The sequence below is a fragment of the Coregonus clupeaformis genome, chromosome 26, assembly GCF_020615455.1.
Source record: "Coregonus clupeaformis isolate EN_2021a chromosome 26, ASM2061545v1, whole genome shotgun sequence".
NCBI classification, from domain to species: domain Eukaryota; kingdom Metazoa; phylum Chordata; class Actinopteri; order Salmoniformes; family Salmonidae; genus Coregonus; species Coregonus clupeaformis.
The window spans coordinates 36,417,616-36,441,134 of record NC_059217.1 but is presented as its reverse complement, the minus strand read 5'-3'; the positions used below and the strand labels follow the sequence as shown (position 1 = coordinate 36,441,134).

Below are 23,519 nucleotides of genomic sequence, written 5' to 3'. Positions count from 1 at the left end.
AAAGCGAGTCTTCAAATGAGTGACGAAAAAGCTTTGGTAATGGAGAAAGAAACCAAAGAATTAAAAGTGACAGTCTTTAAAATGGAAACGGACGTTAGGGAACTAAAAAAGGAGAACAACCTTCTGAGAGAAGCCTTACTAGACATCCAAACTTGATCGATGAGGGAAAATCTAGTACTTACGGGTATTCAGGAAAAGGAGGGAGAAATAACAGAGAATATTGTGAAGGACTTCCTGCATACAGCGCTACAAATCCCACTCGAGGCTGTCGATAAAATCCAACTCGAACGTGTACACCGTTTCGGAAAAAGAGGACAGAAATATGAGCGCCCAATCGTTGCCAAATTTACTTTTTTAAGGATAAAGCTATGGTGAAAAGCCTAGGAAAAGACTTGCTGGCACGAAAATAGGCATGAATGATCAGTTCCCGAGGGAGATTGTAGAAAGGCGCAAAGTTCTGTATCCAATCTTCAAGGAAAACAGATTAAAAGGGAAACGTGTTGCACTCGTGGTGGATAAACTATATATTGACAACCAAATGTTCAGAGACACAAAGACTACTCCACGGCTATTCTAAAAGTTGTAATAGAGGAGTCGAATATTGGAGCACCTGATACTAGCAATGATAGGGATTGTAATATTAAATAACATTTATAGTAAGTATAGTATTTTATAAAAGGATAAAACGACATAACAAGCAGAATAATACATATTTAAATACAAATAATTAGAACATGGCTTTTTTGGCGGGAGGTTGTTGTTTTGGCGGATGGTTGTTGTGGTTGGTCCTGTGTTCTCTCTGGCGTCCTTTCCCCCTTGCGGCAGATGTGGATGCGGGTGCGTTTGCACGCTCGGCCCAGCAGTCAACCATGTGGTGTGCATTTTTGTGTTTGAAAAGGTGCGGCGTTAAGTGAGTGAGAGGGGAAATGGTTGCATATCCCAGAGCCGACCGGGGGTCTATGAGCAGGGGTAGTGAGAGAGAGCTTTCAATTTTGTGTAGATGAGGGATATACATTTTTAAATATAGTATACATCTAATCTAATTTTTCATTGTCCTATCATGATGGAAAGATCCCTAACCCTATAACCTGGACACCCACCTGAGCGACCCATACACCAAAGAGAAGTTCCCATCTCTTTTATGGACCTGCTGTGAGTATGCAGCCTAAACAGAGAAATAAATGCGGTCAGAGAACCTACTTGAGCAGCACCGCCCCCTCAAGATTCTGAGCCTGTTTGGCAGGGTTGGTCCTACAAAGCCAAAGCCCCCTGATGGGAGAGCATAATATACAAGGAAATTCTCAAAGCTGCTAATGAGAACCTTGACGACCTTTTACCTAGCCGGTGGGGATTCCGGTGGGGTACACCCACCCAGGTAGTGGCAGTGCTGGCAACACTGGCTGCAGTAACCCATGGGGAGGGGGTCACACTCGGACAATCAGAGAGGGGGTTTATCATTGTGGCCCAGGTGGCACAGAATAATCAAAGGTCTGACCGCACGGAGAAGCTTGGGAAAATGGTTACAACAGGGGATCAGAGTGTTTGTGTCTCAGGTGAAGAGGGTGGATCTGATCTCCATCACCTAGGACTTGACATAGATTAAGTAGATTAATCAAATCTCACATTGTTATAAATTTCTGCTCAATCTGCATGCTTTCTCAATCAGCTTTAACTGTATGTGCACTCGTAAATCAAGTTATTTCTCGAGTTGGGCTCTGGGATATAACAGCCGTTGAGTATCTGATTTTATGGTGGATTGTGGAGGAGGGGGGTTGAGTGTGTTGGAGAATGTGAGTATGTGCGTGTGTGCTTGTCTGGCATCTGTTGTGGGGGGGTGGGGATGTTGGGGGAGGGGGGGGTATGGGATGGACCACGGGAATTATTTGCTAGGATAATAATTGCTTGTCAATGAATTAAATGTAATACAATGGCAATCCGGGTTATATGTTAGAATCCTACGCGTGAACTGCCAACATTATTACGCATATTAATTGATAATGATAGAAAATAGGATATGCATAATTTTTAAAAAATAGTTATATAGATATATATATAGAGAGGTGAAAGCATTGGAAATGCTTTTGGCGGTTAATCTACTTCTGTTTTGTGGGTGGCACTGTGTGCTGTTTTCGATGGATGGGTCCTGGCCTCTCGGGGCCTTAGGGATCCGGAGGGACATGGGTGGGATGCTGATCAATGGGATGACGGCTCAACTTGGGATGGGGAGGGGCTTTAGCGGAGGAATTAGTGGAGAACAATTGAAGGGTTACTCCGTAGCAATGCAAATATCACGGTACAGCTATATGGACACTCAATCATTACGGTATTTTTTATTGGTAAATTTACAAACATATATAATGATAAATAGACTTGAAACTTGTATCTCATTATGGTGTATGGTGAAATAAGTATAGTCAGTTATAATTGTAATGGCTTAGCTGATAATAACAAAAGAAGAACAATATTTACATGGCTCAAAGAGAAGGAATATAATATCTATTGTATACAGGAAACTCATTCAACAATTCGAGATGAAGTAGCGTGGAAAAAAGAATGGGGGGGAATATACTTCTCCCATGGGCAAAGAAATTCAAAAGGGGTGATGATATTAATTAATAGTAATTTCGATCCGAATGTGCAAATTGTCAAAATAGATACGCAAGGTAGATGGATTATTATTATTATTATTATTTTTTTTTTTATATGTTATTGGACCATAAACAGATATGGCTCATTAACCTTTACGGACCAAATAATGATGATCCACAATTATTTGACAATATATATAATACATTATCAAGCCTGCAAGCAATTCAAGACAATATTATTATGGTGGGGGATAATAATACTGTTTTAAATAGCTCAATGGACCGTAAAGGAAATCACACCACAAACAATCACCCACATGCTCTTAAGGAAATTGTGAATGTCATGGATACATTAGAACTAGTAGATATATGGAGGCTTAAATATACTGATCTAGTGAGATATACATGGCGGAGACTGAATCAAGCTAGTCGTCTTGACTTCTTTCTTATCTCATTCTCGTTGGCACCAAAAGTAAAAAAAAGTGATGATAGGGGACAGAATGCGGTCGGACCATCATATAATAGGCATATACATTACTCTTACTGAATTTCCACGTGGGCGAGGATATTGGAAATTTAATCAAAGCCTATTGGATGATAATTTATTTATAATTAGAACAAAGGAATTTATAACTGACTTTTTCCAACATAACATAGGTACAGCGAATCCCCTTATTGTATGGGACACCTTTAAATGTGCCTTTAGAGGCCATGCAATTCAGTACTCATCTCGAAAACAAAAGCAATTTAGGTCAAAAGAGTTTATACTAAGAAAGGAAATAGAAAATCTAACAGAACAGATAGATGGCAATAAAAACTGTAACATAGAGGCTCAGAATAAATTAGAGGAAAAACAAAAATAAATGGAGAAACTTATTCAAGAAAGATCAAGTGTAATATATTATAAAAATAAAGCAAACTGGATGGAATATGGGGAAAAATGCACAAAATTCTTTTTTAATCTTCAACATAGGAATGCTACCAAAAAGAACTTAATGAAACTGGTTACAATTGACGGAGTCACCCATAATTCACCAAATTATATTTTGAAGGAAGAAACAAAGTACTTTAAGCATATGTTTTCTTTTCAGTCGCCTCCATCTCCTCTAACTGAAGCTAATTGTAGAGATTTTTTTCTATTGATAATGTCAAATTAACAGCCACACAGAAAGACTCATGTGAAGGTGAAATTACAGAGGAGGAACTTCTGGATGCAATTAAATACTTTAAGTCTGGGAAAACTCCAGGGTTGGATGGCATACCAGTCGAGGTATACCAAACCTTTTTTGATATACTAAGAGGACCGTTATTAGCATGTTTTAACCACTCCTATGTAAATGGTAGATTATCTGACACTCAAGAAGAAGGTCTGATCTCATTATTACTGAAACAGGATACAAGTGGAAAATATAAAGATCCAGTCCATTTACAAAATTGGAGGCCCCTTACACTTCAGTGTTGTGATGCAAAAATCCTAGCAAAATGTATAGCGCATAGAATTAAAAAGGTATTGTCGGATATTATTCATTCTAATCAGACAGGTTTTTTACATGGAAGATACATTGGAGATAATATAAGGCAAGTATTGGAAACAATAAAACACTATGGAAAATATGGGAAACCAGGCCTGCTATTCATAGTAGACTTCGAAAAGGCATTTGATAAAGTTCGACTGGGGTTTATATATAAATGCCTGGAGCATTTCAAATTTGGAGAATCTCTTATAAAATGGGTCAAAATCATGTATAGTAACCCTAGGTGTAAAATAGTAAATAATGGCTATTTCTCAGAAAGTTTTAAACTGTCAAAAGGAGTGAAACAAGGTTGCCCACTATCGGCATATCTATTTATTGTGGCCATCGAGATGTTAGCTATTAAAATCAGATCCAATAATAATATCAGAGGATTAGAAATACAGGGCTTAAAAACAAAGGTGTCATTGTTCGCTGATGATTCATGTTTTCTTTTAAATCCACAACTAGAATCCCTCCACAGCCTCATAGAGGATCTAGATACATTTTCTAACCTCTCTGGATTACAACCAAATTATGACAAATGTACTATATTTTGTATTGGATCACTAAAAAATACAATTTTTACATTACCATGTAGTTTACCAATAAAATGGTCTGATGGTGATGTGGATATACTCGGAATACATATCCCAAAGGAAATAAATGATCTCACTTCAATAAATTTTAATAGAAAGTTAGCAAAAATAGATAAGATCTTACTACCATGGAAAGGAAAATACCTGTCAATTTGTGGAAAAATCACCCTGATTAACTCTTTAGTATTATCCCAGTTTACCTATTTGCTTATGGTCTTGCCTACGCCTAGCGAACAGTTTTTTAAATTATATGAGAAAAAAATATTCAATTTTATTTGGAACGGCAAGCCAGACAAAATTAAAAAGGGCATATTTATATAATGAATATGAATTCGGAGGACAGAAATTATTAAATATTAAAGCATTAGACCTATCACTAAAAGCTTCAGTCATACAAAAGTTATACTTAAATCCGAACTGGTTCTCAAGCAAATTAGTAAGATTGTCTCACCCAATGTTCAAGAAAGGCCTTTTCCCCTTTATTCAGATTACAACAACTCATTTGCAGTTATTTGAAAAGGAAATCATCTCCCAAATATCACTATTTCTAAAACAAGCCATAGAAAGTTGGTTGCAATTTCAATTTAATCCTCCAGAAACGACAGAACAAATAATGCAACAAATATTGTGGTTAAATTCAAATATACTAATTGACAAAAAAACTTAATTTTTTGACAGAATGTTTAAAAAAGGTATAATCTTCGTAAACGGTAGGACTGGTGGAGTTATGTCGCACATGCAGCTAACAAAAACATATGGAAATGTCTGCTCTACTCAAAATTACAACCAAATAATTGTAGCCTTACCGCAAAAGTGGAAGGGGGAGAAAGTAAGGAACTTGTCTGTCGGCCTTGCATTAAAGAACATAATTGGTTAAGGAAAACTGTGATAAATAAAAAAGTATATCAGTTTCACTTAAGGACCAAAGGATTGACAGCCGTCCCATATAGATTGCAAAATAGTTGGGAAGAGATCTTTGACGTACCGATTCCATGGCATAGTGTTTATGAACTGACACGCAAAACAACACCGGATTCAAAAATTAGAATCTTTCAATTTAAATTATTATATAAAATTCTTGCTACCAATAGAATGTTATTTATATGGGGGATACAATCTTCCCAGCTCTGCAGATTTTGCTGTGAAGAGACAGAATCATTAGATCATTTGTTTTGGTTCTGTCCATTTGTAGCTTGTTTTTGGACACAGGTCCAGGAATGGCTAAAGGATTGCAATATTTACCTGGAGCTAACCTTGCAGATAGCATTACTGGGTGATCTGAAAAGTCATAGTCAATCAATCAATAATATAATAATACTTTTAGCAATATATGGCAAATAGAAATCCTATATGGATGGTGTTAAGAGATAGATGGGAGGTATTGAATAGAGTTGAAGGATGGGACTAATAACAAATAACAACAAATAATAACAAAGATAGCTAATAATGTAAGCATACTGTGTCCATAATAAGTATATAGGTTGTATGTTGGGAGCTTTTGGGAAAGAGCACAGTTAGAACGATATGGCATATAGAAGCAAACCGGATGGACATCATGAAAATGATCGGAGAGGTTGAGAGTAGAAGAAGTTCAGGAGCAAAAAATAAAAAATAAAAATAATATATATATATATATAATAGAATTATTGTAAAATTAACTCTGTCCATAAGGTGTAGATAGTAAGTATAGACCGGAAGTAGAGGCCTGGGCATTGTTGTTCTCTAATTTACTCCAAGTAGGGAAAGGATGGCGGGGTTGAAAAGTAATAAAGGGGAGTATATATATAAAAAACATGGGGGATTGGAAGTGATGCAGACAATTACATTGATAGAAGATACAATCTATCTGCAATATTAAGCTGATCCACCCCCCAAAAAAAAAGAAAAAAAAAAAGTTGAGTCAAGGGTCTGAATACTTATGTAAATGTAATATTTAAGTTATATATATGTTTAGAACATTTGCAAAAATGTCTAAGAACCTGTTTTTGCTTTGTCATTATGGGGTATTGTTTGTACATTGATGAGGAAAAATAAATAATTTAATCAATTTTAGAATAAGGCTGTAACGTAACAAAATGTGTAAAAAGTCAAGGGGTCTGAATACTTTCCGAATGCACTGTACACACACACACACACTGTGTCACTGCACAGTCATTCAGGAGAGAGCGAGAGGTTTTTAAAATCAATGCTTCGTCCTTCACAAGAACATGGCGAATCATAACACCATTTCAGCCTGTATGCCTGTATTGATTGTATTCTCCACCAAAGAAACTGCATTGAACATGATGGATGAGTCATGTTGAGTTCCTTCACCTGGCCTTGGCCCCTGTCCTGTCCTGTCCTGGCATCCGTATGGTAATGTAATAAATGATGACATAACAGTGATATAGCGACATCATGATGGATGATTAATGTGTCGCGTTCCTCCACCTGGCCTGTCCTCTATGCCCTGGCATCCTCACGGTGACAGCCTGATTCACACGTCCCTAGGATTCACAGTGAGGGGGAGGGGTACAGCACTAAGTGATGGAGATGAATGTGACATGTCATACTAGCTACACGCTTTCTCCTTTATACAGGGCACCATTTGCCTAGGCCACACTGTAAAACATTTCCTGTTAAATGTACAGTAACTGACTGGCAGCAATTGTCCAGTCAGTTACTGTAATTTATTTTACAGTACAGCTACTGTAATCAATTTTACGGTAATCCATTTTACCGTACCACATTCTTTACAGTATATTACTGGAATTACCCATGCAGCGACATATTACCCAGTGTTCTTTACACGTTTTCATTTTCACATTTACAATCATATTTTGGCCATTTAGTGGGTGCTCTTGTCCTTATCAATTTACAGTCAGTGCATACAGTATTATTATCAGCCACAAAAGTTTTGCTACTTTTCACAACATTGATGCCCTGAATTTAGCAGGCACTATCGACAGATTAGTTGGAAAAATTGATGTGCTACTTTCTGCACACGCCACGGTCAGTGTGAACCAGTGTGACTTGACACAACGTCGTTTTTATTGCAAATTAAAGCGTACTGTTAGTTAGCTAGCAAATGTTAGCTTGCTGGCTCGCTAGCTAACATTACTTGTATGATCTGTAATATTATTTGAATCAGAAACTCATTTGCATTGCTAGTTATAGCCTAATGTTAGCTAGATAACATTGAACCAAATATTTTTATAACTAAACCAAGATAGACCACAGCCTGTCGTTTGCAATAGGAACAAATGAGTCATAGTGGGCAGAACAAGCAAGGAGGTGGGCAGAGCCAAGCACGAGCTAGCGAGATCCTATTGGCGTGTCCTAGCATCATCTGCATATTTCCGTTAGGGAACGCCTACTCTGTGAAGTGCGCGTGTGCAATAACTCAATTTGCCTTTGCACTCCTAAACAACACGATTTTTAAAAACCTTTGCAAAGGGGAAAGTCTACAAAAAATGTTCCACTCTGTTCATAACAGATTCTAGTTTTGGGAACAGAAAACTGTATTGAAATCAAATGTTTCATTGATGAGAAAATTTGCAGAATGTAGGCCAAATTCCATCTCGTTCCATCTTCTCCCACTGCTGGCCAGTGGGCTTCCTCTCACTACCATATTTGGTAGTGAGTGGAAACGCCAAGCAGATGCTTCACATTTATACATCCGGTGAAATATCTGTCTCATTGTTCTATCTGTGATTGAACCTAGTTTGTTAGCGTTAGCTACCTGCAGATTCATACTACAGCTATGACAATGTTTGTATTGGTAGTAGTATGAGTTGGGATTATGCCTGTTCATTGTTTACCTAGCTAGCTACATGTCTAAACAAAAGACTCCACTTCGGCTGGATTATTACATGACCCATCAAATTAGCTAGGTGTGTCTGGGGGTGATTACGGCCATCTATTATATTTCATGAACATGTGTACATGTCTAGACAATAGTGACCAATCCACTTAGCTAAATGTGGCTGGGGGGTGGTTATAGCATTTCCTTCACATGACCAATCAATTTAGTGTGTCGGGTAAGCGTCATCTAATAATGATAAAATATGTATAAAATAATTTTTTTCTGGACAATTTCTGTTTTTGATATTGCTACTATGCAAGTAACCACTTCACTGTACCGTTTACCCCTTCTGTATCCTGTGCATGTGACAAATAAACTTAGATTTTATTTGATATAGCGTGTGTTTACCACATGGCCTCACATGTGAATCCTTTAAGAGATGGGTGGGGCTAAGGCTTAAGAGGGTGTGAACAATGTTGAATGGGTATAGACAAAGAAGAGCTCTCCAGTAGGTGTACCAAAACATTGAAGGGCTATTTTCTCAAAAGTGGGGTTACAAGTTCATCACCTTTCAAAGCAGAATTACTTTCTCATTGCTCCTCAACTGCAGTGTATGATATACAATTTTCTAGCTCTGAGTCTGTACTTTTATCCAATGTAAAAAAACACAATTTCACATTTTGCTACATAAGACCAAATCAAGGCGGTCGGTCACAAATAGTCCACCATTAAAAGGTTTAAGACCTGCTACCACTCTGATTGGTTTCATATATACAGTTGAAGTCGGAAGTTTACATACACTTAGGTTGGAGTCATTAAAACTTGTTTTTCAACCACTCCACAAATGTATTGTTAACAAACTATAGTTTTGGCAAGTTGGTTAGGACATCTACTTTGTGCATTACACAAGTAATTTTTCCAACAATTGTTTACAGACAGATTCACTTATAATTATCTGTATCACAATTCCAGTGGGTCAGAAGTTTACATACACTAAATTGACTGTGCCTTTAAACAGCTTGGAAAATTCCAGAAAATGATGTAATGGCTTTAGAAGCTTCTGATAGGCTAATTGACATAATTTGAGTCAATTGGAGGTGTACCTGTGGATGTATTTCAAGGCCTACCTTCAAACTCAGTGCCTCTTTCCTTGACATCATGGGAAAATCAAAAGAAATCAGCCAAGACCTCAGAAATAAAATGGTAGACCTCCACAAGTCTGGTTCATCCTTGGGAGCAATTTCCAAACGCCTGAAGGTACCACGTTCATCTGTACAAAGAATAGTACGCAAGTATAAACACCATGGGACCACGCAGCCGTCATACCGCTCAGGAAGGAGACGCGTTCTGTCCTAGAGATGAGCGTACTTTGGTGCGAAAAGTGCAAATCAATCGCAGAACAACAGCAAAGGTCCTTGTGAAGATGCTGGAGGAAACGGGTACAAAAGTATCTATAGCCACAGTAAAACGAGTCCTATATCGACATAACCTGAAAGGCCGCTCAGCAAGGAAGAAGCCAATGCTCCAAAACCTCCATAAAAAAGCCAGACTACGGTTTGCAACTGCACATGGGGACAAAGACTGTACTTTTTGGAGAAATGTCCTCTGGTCTGATGAAACAAAAATAGAACTGTTTGGCCATAATGACCATCGTTATGTTTGGAGGAAAAAGGGGGTTCTTACAAGCCGAAGAACACCATCCCAACCGTGAAGCACAGGGGTGGCAGCATCATGCTGTGGGGGTGCTTTGCTGCAGGAGGGACTGGTGCACTTCACAAAATAGATGGCATCATGAGGAAGGAAAATTATGTGGATATATTGAAGCAACATCTCAAGACATCAGTCAGGAAGTTAAAGCTTGGTCGCAAATGGGTCTTCCAAATGGACAATGACCCAAAGCATACTTCCAAAGTTGTGGCAAAATGGCTTAAGGACACCAAAGTCAAGGTATTGGAGTGGCCATCACAAAGCCCTGACCTCAATCCTATAGAAAATGTGTGGGCAGATCTGAAAAAGCGTGTGCGAGCAAGGAGGCCTACAAACCTGACTCCGTTACACCAGCTCTGTCAGGAGGAATGGGCCAAAATTCACTCAACTTATTGTGGGAAGCTTGTGGAAGGCTACCCGAAACATTTGACCCATGTTAAACAATTTAAAGGCAATGCTACCAAATACTAATTGAGTGTATGTAAGCTTCTGACCCACTGGGAATGTGATGAAAGAAAGAAAAGCTGAAATAAATCATTCTCTCTACTATTACTCTGACATTTCACATTCTTAAAATAAAGTGGTGATCCTAACTGACCTAAGACAGGGAATTTGTACTAGGATTAAATGTCAGGAATTGTGAAAAACTGAGTTTAAATGTATTTGGCTAAGGTGTATGTAAACTTCCGACTTCAACTGTACATACATTTAATTATTAGGGAACTACTGCCACATCACTTACGCCTTAAAATATGTTAATGAGTCAGCGATTCTTTCTCCTCCCACAATATTTCTCAACAATGCACCATCATTTACAGTATGCTGCAGTTAATATATAGCAAAACAGCAATACAGTACTTTATTGTTGAAATGTTCAAAAATAAAATCAGCAATTGCTAATAGTGAATATTTAACTGTATATTACAGCATACCAACTGATATTTGGTGTTTTATATCACTTTCACTTTAGGCCTTAACAAAGGCTTCTAAACTGACAGTGACTACAGGACAAAACAGATCAAAGGGACATGGCTAGAATTAGAATTAGAATCGATTGTAATGCTATGATAGAAGACCACTGACAGGTTCCAGAACAGAGTTCTTTGCCTTCCAAAACCAGAAAATGGATAGCAACACCCCATAAAAGTGCACCATAACTTGGTATTGATTTCTCAACTCATAATCAGAGAGCTAGCAGAGGGCTCAGTGTGGGTTTAGCAGGGCAGGCATGCAGGCAGGCAAGCATGACCACTCCTACAGAATACTAACACTATTCAGGAATCACCTAGGGCTAGCATGGGAGTCAACTGTCTCACTGCTGACTGAATCATCAATGAGTCCTAATGCCTTTAGAGAGTTGGCTCTGTCCATCATTCTGGAGTCCCAAAATTTAGTCTTTCTCAATGGAACAAAATAATGACAAATCCTAGAGCAGATTTACGAAGTAGCCAGTGGGACTTAAACCTGCAGCCATGTGTCTATGAGTCCAACACCTTCACACGTAGAGGTCTGAACCTCTTGGTATCCAGCTGTTTTAAAACCTTGACCACTGTTTCTTTTTCTGGCAGATCTCATTATGTAACCCTGAAGAAGATGTAACCCTGTGTGCTAAAATGTTGGTGATACCCAATAACTCATTGGGAGTGTGCAACTGTGCAACCTTCTTTATTTTTTCACAAGTTTAGTTTTCTGTTATTCAGCACCTCTAACTATTTTGTGTGTGCGTCAAATTTTAGCTTTTTATTAGATTGGTTTTCTTAACGTGGACGATCTTGAAAACCGTCTTGAACTCTTGAATCAAATGAAAAGGGAAATTCAATTACAGAGGATCAAAACGCTGTGTCATCAAGGCTGCACGGAACATTACCAAGGCTGCACGGAACATTACCAAGGCTGCACGGAACATTACCAAGGCTGCACGGAACATTACCAAGGCTGCATGGAACATTACCAAGGCTGCACGGAACATTACCAAGGCTGCACGGAACATTACCAAGGCTGCACGAAACATTACCAAGGCTTCACGGAACATTACCAAGGCTGCATGGAACATTCCCAAGGCTGCACGGAACATTACCAAGGCTGCACGGAACATTGCCAAGGCTAAACGGAACATTACCAAGGCTGCACGGAACATTACCAAGGCTGCACGGAACATTACCAAGGCTGCACGGAACATTACCAAGGCTGCATGGAACATTACCAAGGCTGCACAGAACATTACCAAAGGCTGCATGGAACATTACCAAGGCTGCATGGAACATTACCAAGGCTGCACGGAACATTACCAAGGCTGCATGGAACATTACCAAGGCTGCATGGAACATTACCAAGGCTGCATGGAACATTACCAAGGCTGCATGGAACATTACCAAGGCTGCATGGAACATTACCAAGGCTGCATGGAACATTACCAAGGCTGCACAAAACATTACCAAGGCTGCACGGAACATTGCCAAGGCTGCATGGAACATTACCAAGGCTGCACGGAACATAACCAAGGCTGCACGGAACATTACGAAGGCTGCACAGAACATTACCAAGGCTGCACGGAACATTACCAAGGCTGCACGGAACATTACCAAGGCTGCACGGAACATTACCAAGGCTGCACAGAACATTACCAAGGCTGCATGGAACATTACATTGGAACATGGACGATCTTGAAATCTGTTGAACTCCTTGGAATTGGCCTTATGCACAAAAATAGGAGAGATTTAGTGAAGGAGGATCAGAGGCGTAGTATTGCTGCTGAATAATTGTAGTTACAACTAACTACTCTCTGCCTTTGAAATACGAGGCCAGAATCTAAATATTGTCAAGGCTGTAAATCAGAGGGGTTGGTATGGCACACACACACATGCCTGAGCTGAGAAGACCATTCATATAAAACACATCCAGTAGTAAATTGTTTTCTGACATGGATTCACCTGTTCATTCTCCCCTCAGTTGGATAGGAACAGGTAGTAGTACTAAACTTCCTAAAGTAGCCCAACATATTTCATTTAGCTGTTATCGTTTTCAATTCCATGCATTATGAACCCCCCAGACAGTCTTCTTCACTCCTCCACTTAATCCATAAAGCTAATCCCTGTGCCTATAGTGTCAGTCAGAATCATTAAGGAACCAGAGTCACTGTTACACTAAGATTGTTTTCTACAGTGGTTTGGGCCTGGGATTTTTACTCCTGTTAAATGCACTGTCACATTGTAAAGAACACAAATGAAAGGGAACATAATGGAATCTTACTCTACCAGGAAAAAGAGAGAGAGAGAGAGAGAGAGAAAGAGAGAGAGAGAGAGAGAGAGAGAGAGAGAGAAAGAAACTGAGTCGGGAGACACAGTGTTCTCCCTGGTAGAGAGAGATAAGGTAAGTCTCAGCTTGAACTAACAGAGAAACGTCTTACCAGACAGACTGACTGACCGACTGACACACAGACGAATATGTTGGGCAAACAACAAGACACCCAAAACAAGAGCAGGATAAGAAGACAAACTAAGAAGGAAAAGTAAAACATTTTTAAAGGCCCCTGGGTCCCCCTGATCCATCAGGTGATCTTGATAAGGGTTCTGTATCTGCACCACTGATAGTAGTTGCAGGCTGGGAGATAGAAACTATACCAAGGCTGTCTGGAACATTATATTGGAAGATTACATTTGCAACTCCTGCTTTTATTTAATAGTCAGGGAACATCAAACCAGTAACTGATATACCTGTATTTCTAAATAAGAGTCCCCCCCCCCCCACCCCCCACAACACCTTCCTTCCATTTCCATGTACGGATCTAGAGATGGGATATGAGAGATCATCATGCCATGGGGCAAGGAGCATTAACTTGAAGGTCACACTGTTCTGATGTAATATACAGTATGCCATGAATCTATTTCAACTCCATGGGGGCTTCTCCTGATGTGCTGCTTATTTTCTGCCTGCCGGTCTTCTTTCCCTTTTCTACCCTGGGTAGAAACATCCTGGCTTTACCTTTAATACAGTAGATTAGACTAGACTAGTTTAGAACCAAACTGAATAGACCCGGATAGAATATAATCAATTAAAACTATACAGGACCTACCCTAATCAAGTACAGTAGAGTAGAGTAGAGTAGAGTAGAGTAGAGTAGAGTAGAGTAGAGTAGAGTAGAGTAGAGTAGAGTAGAGTAGCGTAGAGTAGCATAGAGTAGTGGAGAGTAGAGCAGAGTAGTGTAGAGCAGAGTAGTGTACACTACCGGTCAAAAGTTTTAGAACACCTACTCATTCAAGGGTTTTCCTTTATTTTTACTATTTTCTACATTGTAGAATAATAGTGAAGACATCAAAACTATGAAATAACACATATGGAATCATGTAGTCACCAAAAAAGTGTTAAACAAATCAAAATATATTTTATATTTGAGATTCTTCTAACAGCCACCCTTTGCCTTGATGACAGCTTTGCAAACTCTTGGCATTCTCTTAACCAGCTTCACCTGGAATGCTTTTCCAACTGTTTTGTAGGAGTTCCCACATATGCTGAGCACTTCTTGGCTGCTTTTCCTTCACTCTGCGGTCTGACTCATCCCAAACCATCTCAATTTGGTTGAGGTCGGGGGATTGTAGAGCCCAGGTCATCTGATGCAGCACTCCATCACTCTCCTTCTTGGTAAAATAGCCCTTACACAGCCTGGAGGTGGGTTGGGTCATGAAAAACAAATGATAGTCCCACTAAGCCCAAACCAGATGGAATGGCGTATCGCTGCAGAATGCTGTGGTAGCCATGCTGGTTAAGTGTTCCTTGTAAATCACAGACAGTGTCACCAGCAAAGCACCCCCACACCATAACACCTCCTCCTCCATGCTTTACGGTGGGAAATACATATGCAGAGATCATCCGTTCACCCACACCATGTCTCACAAAGACACGACAGTTGGAACCAAAAATCTCCAATTTGGACACCAGACCAAAGGACACATTTCCACCGGTCTAATGTCCATTGCTCATGTTTCTTGAACCAAGCAAGTCTCTTCTTCTTATTGGTGTCCTTTAGTAGTAGTTTATTTGCAGCAATTCGACCATGAAGGCCTGATTCACACAGTCTCCTCTGAACAGTTGATGTTGAGATGTGTCTATTACTTGAACTCTGTGAAATAAATGTTGGGCTGCAATCTGAGGTGAAGTTAACTCTAATGAACTTATCCTCTGCAGCAGAGGTAACTCTGGGTCTTCCATTCCTGTGGCGGTCCTCATGAGAGCCAGTTTCATCATAGCACTTGATGTTTTTTGCGACTGCACTTGAAGAAACTTTCAAAGTTCTTGAAATGTTCCGTATTGACTGACCTTCATGTCTTAAAGTAATGATGGACTGTAATTTCTCTTTGCTTATTTGAGCTGTTCTTGCCATAATATGGACTTGGTCTTTTACCAAATAGGGCTATCTTCTGTATACCCCCCCTTGTCACAACACAACTGATTGGCTCAAACGCATTAAGAAGGAAAGAAATTCCACAAATTAACTTTTAAGAAGGCACACCTGTTAATTGAAATGCATTCCAGGTGACTACCTCATGGAGCTGGTTGAGAGAATGTTAAGAGTGTGTAAAGCTGTCATCAAGGAAAAGGGTGGCTATCTGAAGAATCTCAAATATAAAATATATTTTGATTTGTTTAACACTTTTGTGGTTACTACATGATTCCATATGTGTTATTTCATAGTTTTGATGTCTTCACTATTATTCTACAATGTAGAACATAGTAAAAATAAAGAAAAACCCTTGAATGAGTAGGTGTTCTAAAACTTTTGACCGGTAGTGTAGAGTAGAGTAGTGTAGTGTAGAGTATTGTAGAGTATTGTAGAGTAGTGTAGTGTAGAGTATTGTAGAGTAGAGTAGTGTAGTGTAGTGTAGAGTAGAGTAGAGTAGTGTAGTGTAGAGTACTGTAGAGTAGTGTAGTGTAGAGTACTGTAGAGTAGTGTAGTGTAGTGTAGTGTAGAGTAGAGTAGAGTAGTGTAGTGTAGAGTACTGTAGAGTAGTGTAGTGTAGTGTAGTGTAGTGTAGTGTAGAGTAGAGTTGTGTAGTGTAGTGTAGAGTAGTGTAGAGTAGAGTAGAGTAGGGTAAATAATAGTAGAGTAGAGTAAAGAATAGTAGAGTAGAGTAAAGTAAAGTAGAGTAGAGTAGTGTAGAGTAGAGTAGAGTAAAGAATAGTAGAGTAGAGTAAAGAATAGTAGAGTAGAGTAGTGTAGAGTAGAGTAGAGTAGAGTAGAGTAGTGTAGTGTAGAGTAGAGTAGAAGAGAATAGGTCTCACCTGGACTGGCATGGCCCACAGGTTGGGACAGAGGAAGAAGAACCACATGAGCTGGTTGGTATCTATGGCGACCAGGTTACAGATTTGTCCTACTGTCAGTTCTCCCATGGACATGTTGGAGGTGCACAGCCGCATGATCTTATTGTAGATCTTAGTCTGGAAGGAGAACACAGCCAGACACATCATGGGGAAACCGATCAATTAACCTGTGTTTTTATAGTTACCAGAGGACATAGCCTTACTATAACTCAGCTAAAATATGATGTCGTTTGGCAACTCTCATTCTTAGTTCCCTCTGCTACACACGTATAATAACGAAAACATAGGGAACAATGTATGAACCTACCCTCTATGAGCAATACCTTGCTGCTATAGACAGGCGTACTGCACAATATAGAGGTATTGACACTGCAGACGCTTTCTAACGCTGAATCCCTGATGCTAAGTAATAGAGAATAAGAATAAACGTAAGGGGTAAGAATCTCTTCACACAACTCTCCATTGACATCAATGTGTGATGTATGTGAAAGTCTACAGAGATCACACTGTAGAGATCCACAATTTTGCAATGTGGTCCCTACTGTATATAAGCCTACAGTACAGTACCTGTATAGCCCCTCGTAAGTTGATGCCCGTCTCGATAGCCACATAATACGAGGCCTGGAGGAAGGTTCTCTGCAGGATGAGGGCGAAGAACAGCAGCACGGCCAGCACGTAGGCATTCGCCAAGAACTCTTGAGAGGAGATAAAGTAGACCCCCAGCAGCTTTATCTGAAAGCACAGCGAGAGACACAGACATGGACCCAGTCAGTCAGTACACCCAGTCAGTATCCTACTCACACAGACAGGGCGAACATCTCAATTGTATATTCCTCGCGTCCTTCTCAAAACCCATTGGAGTAGAAGGTCAGAGGGGAGGTACCTCTGGCTTTCTCATCCAATGGGTTTTGAGAAGGAGATGAGGAGAGAGGAGAAAGGACGTGAGGAGTATGACATTGCGATCTTCCCAGGAGCTGCCAGCAGGGAGGGCAAGGGAAAGAACAGCCATTCCAGTATGGAAAGTCTGACTGTGACTGTTATGAAATGGCAGGTTCAAAATCTACAGCAGAGATCTACTACTAATATCCAACCACATCTGTTTACAAGACAGTAATCAAGCATCAAAGAGAATATGTACATCAGAGGGGGAAATGCTTTGATTTTCTATAAGGATATTACAGAATCATTCCTAACACGCAGAGGAGAATAACTCCCAGAAATTCCTTAAGATGATCAATCAACAGTCCACTTCAAGTCATCTGAGTCAACGGAGTCATTGTAGTCATCTGTTGTATCTTATCTAACTACACACCATAACACTCTGGATCAGGCCAGCTATTCTTGGAACACTCTCCCTCTATCTCTGCACTGTAATGATGATGGATGTCCTCAGTCTTTCAGTTCTACCAGTGAATCACACCAAGGCTGGGGTCATTCCATAACAAATCCACTGTCTTAAGGAAGTTCAATACACCGACAGAAGTCATCCTTCAGGTGTGAAACCCTAACATTGGATTATGCCGTAAAGGGTCTCAGGTGAAAATGTAATGCACTCACTAACTGTAAGTCGCTCTGGATAAGAGCGTCTGCTAAATGTAAATGTAAGGGATATCTTATCTCTCATCTCTCCTATCTCTGAGGAGCCATTCAAACTGGAACAGGACAGGTAATAAATACATCTCTATAAATCATTTAGCAGGTACCCCTCCCCCCTCTCTCTCTCTCTCTCTCTCTCTCCTCCCCTCTCTCGCTCTCCCTCCCTCTCTCTTTCTCTCTCTCACACACACACACACTCATACACAGACACATTTTACAGTGTTTTAATGGCATACAGCCGACTCCTTTCCCGAGTGTATGTCAAATTAATGCAAATAAATACTTTGTTTGAGTGCACTCCCATGCATGCTTTCGAGTGCTCAGGACATCTGGGTGCTCCATTCCACGCATTCACAATAAGCTATTGCCACGTTCCATGACATTGCATTTATCAGTTGACTACACAGCCTTTTCTTGTCAGTCTCATGGTGATATTTTTAGCTTGATATCACTCTTTAATATTTAATCTCTTCCAGGGGCGACTATTTTAGTCTACCGTCGGACCAAAAACACTGTCAAGATGGAGATAGAGACGGAGGAGAACACTGTCTGCCTTCTATGAGTGACTACAGACGACATGGCCACCCAATGTTTCCAAATCAGCTCCCCTATTAGAAATTATATTGTGTAACTAACTCAGTGACATTCAAACAAAATCATCAAATGCCTTTTCTTCAGGAGAGGGCATACCTTATTTGCCTTCTATGAGGAGCTACAGAACACACAGCCTTTTACAGTTACTGAGACAAATCAGCAATATTCCACTACGCAACTTTCAAACCAATAACTGAGGATCTATCATTACAGCAGGAGAGGGGATCTGAATGGGGTCAGTACAGGAGATCTGACAGATGCGTCCGTGTCCTGCTCTGAGTGGAATTAGAGAGGAGTCAGAGAGCCAGACAGACAAACAGACAGCAGCACAGTGAGGCTGCCAGTCATAAGCCTCAAGGATTTCACCTTTGAGGACAGTTGTGCTGGGAGGAGGACAGTAAATGTCATATCAGAATGGAAACCTGGGCCTGTATCCACAAAGCGTCTCAGAGTAGAGAACTGGTGGTAAGTGCTGAGAATAGAGACGTTTTACTCCTACTATTATGGGTAAAAATAAAAGCTACTCATGAAGCCTCTTTAGTCATAAGAGTCACACCTAGTCGGCATTGCTTGCTGTTTGGGGTTTTAGGCTGGGTTTCTGTATAGCACTTTGTGACATCTGCTGATGTAAAAAAAAAGGGCTTTATAAATAAATTGGATTGATTGATTGATATTTAGGAGTCCCACCAGTCCAAACCAGTTAGGAGTTACCAGCAGGTGTCTTGATAATAGAAAAAGGAAGTCAGTGGTTCCTCTGCCATAGACAGGCAACTGCTTTGGAGTTGTTGAAACAATGTTTTTATATTTCTATATGATCAAACCATAAATAATCCAGACTTACATGCAACAGTATCTCTTGCGCTTTAGACAATGATTTCACATTATATGCCTACATACTTATAACCACTAGGCTAATAAATAATCACATTCTTTTATTTCCATTATTTAATTACCTACATCATGTTATTTCAAGTTATCCATTTGGAGCACAACATCACGTTGTTAAAAATATGTCTAAATTGGGCATGCCTATAAGTTGGGAAATTGAAGGCATCTAGGGCTTATGTTAACCTTGATTGTGTAAATATTATAGACCTTTCATACAATGCTCTTGTTGGCTGGCCCTCACTACATATTCGTCGCCAAACCCACTGGCTCCAGGCCATCTATAAATCACTGCTAGGCAAATCCCCGCCTTATCTAAGCTCATTGGTCACCATAGCAACACCCACCCGTAGTATGCGCTCCAGCAGGTATATCTCACTGGTCATCCCCAAAGCCAACACCTCCTTTGGCCGCCATTCCTTCCAGTTCTCTGCTGCCAATGACTGGAACAAATTGCAAAAATCTCTGAAGCTGGAGACACTTATCTCCCTCACTAACTTTAAGCATCAGTTGTCAGAGCACCTTACCGATCACTGCACCTGTACACAGCCCATCTGAAATTAGCCCGCCCAACTACCTCATCCCTATATTGTTATTTATTTTGCTCATTTGTACCCCAGTATCTCTATTTGCACATCATCTCTTGCACATCTAGCATTCCAGTGTTAATACTAATTGTAATTATTTTGCACTATAGCCTATTTATTGCCTTACCTCCATAACTTGCTACATTTGCACACACTGTATATATATTTTTTCTGTTGTATTTTTGACTTTGTTTTGTTTTACCCCATATGTAACTCTGTGTTGTTGTTTTTATCGCACTGCTTTGCTTTATCTTGGCCAGGTCGCAGTTGTAAATGAGAAACTTGTTCTCAACTGGCTTACCTGGTTAAATAAAGGTTAAATAAAAAAATGGTTGTATTCAACATTATCGGCAAGTGACTTGATGCCTACTGTGCCAAAGTGATTTAGAGTTGTTAAACGTGCGTGACGAGTGTGTTGATATAATGGTAATTATTGTAAAAATTCCACTTTGAACAACTTTCAGAATTGTTTTTTTTTAAACGGTTATGCACGCCAACATACAGTATTAGGCAATAATTAGTAGGCAAAGTGATCGTGTCAGGCGAATATTATATCAAACGTTTTATTGCAACATTTGATGTAAAGTCACATTCACTGTGGTTGTCTGAAGCGTGCTATAGAGTTCATAGCTGTTGATGCCTCATTGCGATTGGTTATTCCCCATAATTTGCAATAATGTCAATGAAATTCATCAACAGCTTTCCTTTGCGGTACCTCAAACTGTCGTGATTACCAGCTGAGATACATTTTTATGAGTTGATTTTACTCCTGACTCGGAGTTTGTCTGAGCAGTGTCTTAACATCATCCTAAAACCTACTCTGAGCTGGGAGTTTTTTGTTGTTGTCTTAAAACAGGTTTTAACAGGATTCCTAAGACCTTTTCTGAGATGCTTTGTGGATACAGGCCTTGACCTTTTGAAAGTCAGGAGATCATGGGATATCTGTCTCTCTCACTCTCTCAACAGTGAGCGTGTGTGAATGTGTGCGTGCATCCGTGCGTGCGTGTGTCTCCTTGCCGTCAGCGGAGGCGGCTGAGGGTAGGACGGCTCATAATAATGCCTGGAATGGAGTCAACGGAATGGTATCAAACATGTGGTTTGCATGTGGTTGATACCATTCTATTGACTCCATTCCAGCCATTACTATGAGCGAGCCATCCTCCCCTCAGCAGCCTCCGCTGGTGTACGCATAATGTCTTCTCACTGGGGGCTGTATGGTGCGGTTGTCCTTGCTGATGTGATGGACGATGCCAGAGATACAGAGGGGCCCAGCGAAGCCCAGCAGGTCAGCCAGGAAGCGGAAGGTGATGCTGATGATGAGGGGCCGTCCAAACGCCTGGCGTAGGGCCCTCCAGATCCACTTAGGGCCCTGCGGCATGGAGCCCAGAGGCCTCTGCAAGAGGAAGGACATCATGGTTGTATCAGGTAAAACAGTGAAAAGTAAAATGTCCATGTACAGTCTTACCCAAGTTCCAATTAAGGAACCTGAGGTAATTGGACTCTTGCAGCGGTTCTCACAGTCAGTCTCCTCCCACACACAGTGTGGCTATTCCCTGTGGGTTTCTTACACAAGCAAAACAAGGCCACTCATCAAAAGGCTGTTAAAGGAACATGAAAAGATAATTAGCTGGAACAAAAACCTGCATACCCAAGGCGATCAGGAGCCAATTACATCTACAGAATAGAAACCTGCATGGAACCTGGAATTCAGTGTTGAATGGAATTCACTGTTTAATAGAATTCAGTGTTTAATAGAATTCAGTGTTGAATGGAATTCACTGTTTAATAGAATTCAGTGTTGAATGGAATTCAGTGTTGAATGGAATTCACTGTTTAATGAAATTCTGTGTTTAATGAAATTCTGTGTTTAATAGGATTCAGTGTTTAATAGGATTCAGTGTATAATGATATTCAGTGTTGAATGGCTTTCAGTGTTTAATGGCTTTCAGTGTTTAATGAAATTCAATGTTTAATGGAATTCAGTGTTTACTGAGGGGAGAAGGAGAAGAGCGTAGTTCTTGTGCTTTTCAGTAGTAATGATGTCCTCCCAATATGCCATCTCCTGACTTCAGTCCTAATGACTCAGGCTACTGTGGCATCGGCACACCGCACAATGGGACCTCACAGAAGAGGTTCGTTCAGATCTGAAAGTACACCAGCATTCAGGCGTTCGGGAATTCAGGCATTCAGGCATTCAAGTGTTTGTGTGCAGTCAAATAGTTAGTCCGATCTCAAAAGGTTGAAACCCTCCATGTATAATGCATGAAGGCCAAACATTTATTGTAGTCAACCCCGCTGACATGAATGCGTTGTGTGATGTTTACACATTTATTGTTAGTGAAGATCGGGGACAACATCTAGCTACTTTGGCTGCAGAGAGGTAAATAATCATGGTGTCCTCCTGGTTTTCCAACTCCTCTCTAGGGGGTGATTGGCTTGGAGGCAGCCTCTCGTCAGGCTCTTTGATGCAGAGAGCACGAGGGCAGATACATACATAAATAAACAAAAAATGTATAAATAAACCAGATTTGATTCTTCTGCTTCTGATACTTCACATTCACTTCCGAAACTTTCCAGTTTCATGGATATACAGTTGAAGTCGGAAGTTTACATACACCTTAGCCAAATACATTTAAACTCTGTTTTTCACAATTCCAGACATTTCATCCTAGTAAAAATTCCCTGTCTTAGGTCAGTTAGGATCACCACTTTATTTTAAGAATGTGAAATGTCAGAAAAATAGTAGAGAGAATTATTTATTTCAGCTTTTATTTCTTTCATCACATTCCCAGTGGGTCAGAAGTTTACATACACTCAATTAGTATTTGGTAGCGTTGCCTTTAAATTGTTTAACTTTGGTCAAACGTTTCGGGTAGCCTTCCACAAGCTTCCCACAATAAGTTGGGTGAATTTTGGCCCATTCCTCCTGACAGAGCTGGTGTAACTGAGTCAGGTTTGTAGGCCTTCTTGCTCGCACACGCTTTTTCAGTTCTGCCCACATATTTTCTATAGGATTGAGGTTAGGGCTTTGTGATGGCCACTCCAATACCTTGACTTTGTTGTCCTTAAGCCATTTTGCCACAACATTGGAAGTATGCTTGGGGTCATTGTTCATTTGGAAGACCCATTTGCGACCAAGCTTTAACTTCCTGACTGATGTCTTCTTATGTTGCTTCAATATATCCACATAATTTTCCTTCCTCATGATGCCATCTATTTTGTGAAGTGCACCAGTCCCTCCTGCAGCAAAGCCCCCCCACAGCATGATTCTGCCACCCCCGTGCTTCACAGTTGGGATGGTGTTCTTCGGCATGCAAGCATCCCCCTTTTTCCTCCAAACATAACGATGGTCA

The 23,519-nt window shown here is 40.2% G+C and overlaps 1 protein-coding gene across 1 annotated transcript in view; it reads right to left on the bottom strand.

The window, feature by feature from the left end:
* abcc8 (ATP-binding cassette, sub-family C (CFTR/MRP), member 8) overlaps positions 1 to 23,519 on the bottom strand; it is a 162,222-nt gene that overhangs the window by 104,503 nt on the left and 34,200 nt on the right. Inside the window, exons 6-8 of the mRNA XM_041849747.2 lie at positions 21,371 to 21,559; positions 17,072 to 17,236; positions 16,466 to 16,621 (exon numbers count right to left, since the gene is read on the bottom strand). Of these exons, the coding sequence (XP_041705681.1) occupies positions 16,466 to 16,621; positions 17,072 to 17,236; positions 21,371 to 21,559 (510 nt within the window). The remainder of the gene's footprint in view (positions 1 to 16,465; positions 16,622 to 17,071; positions 17,237 to 21,370; positions 21,560 to 23,519) is intronic.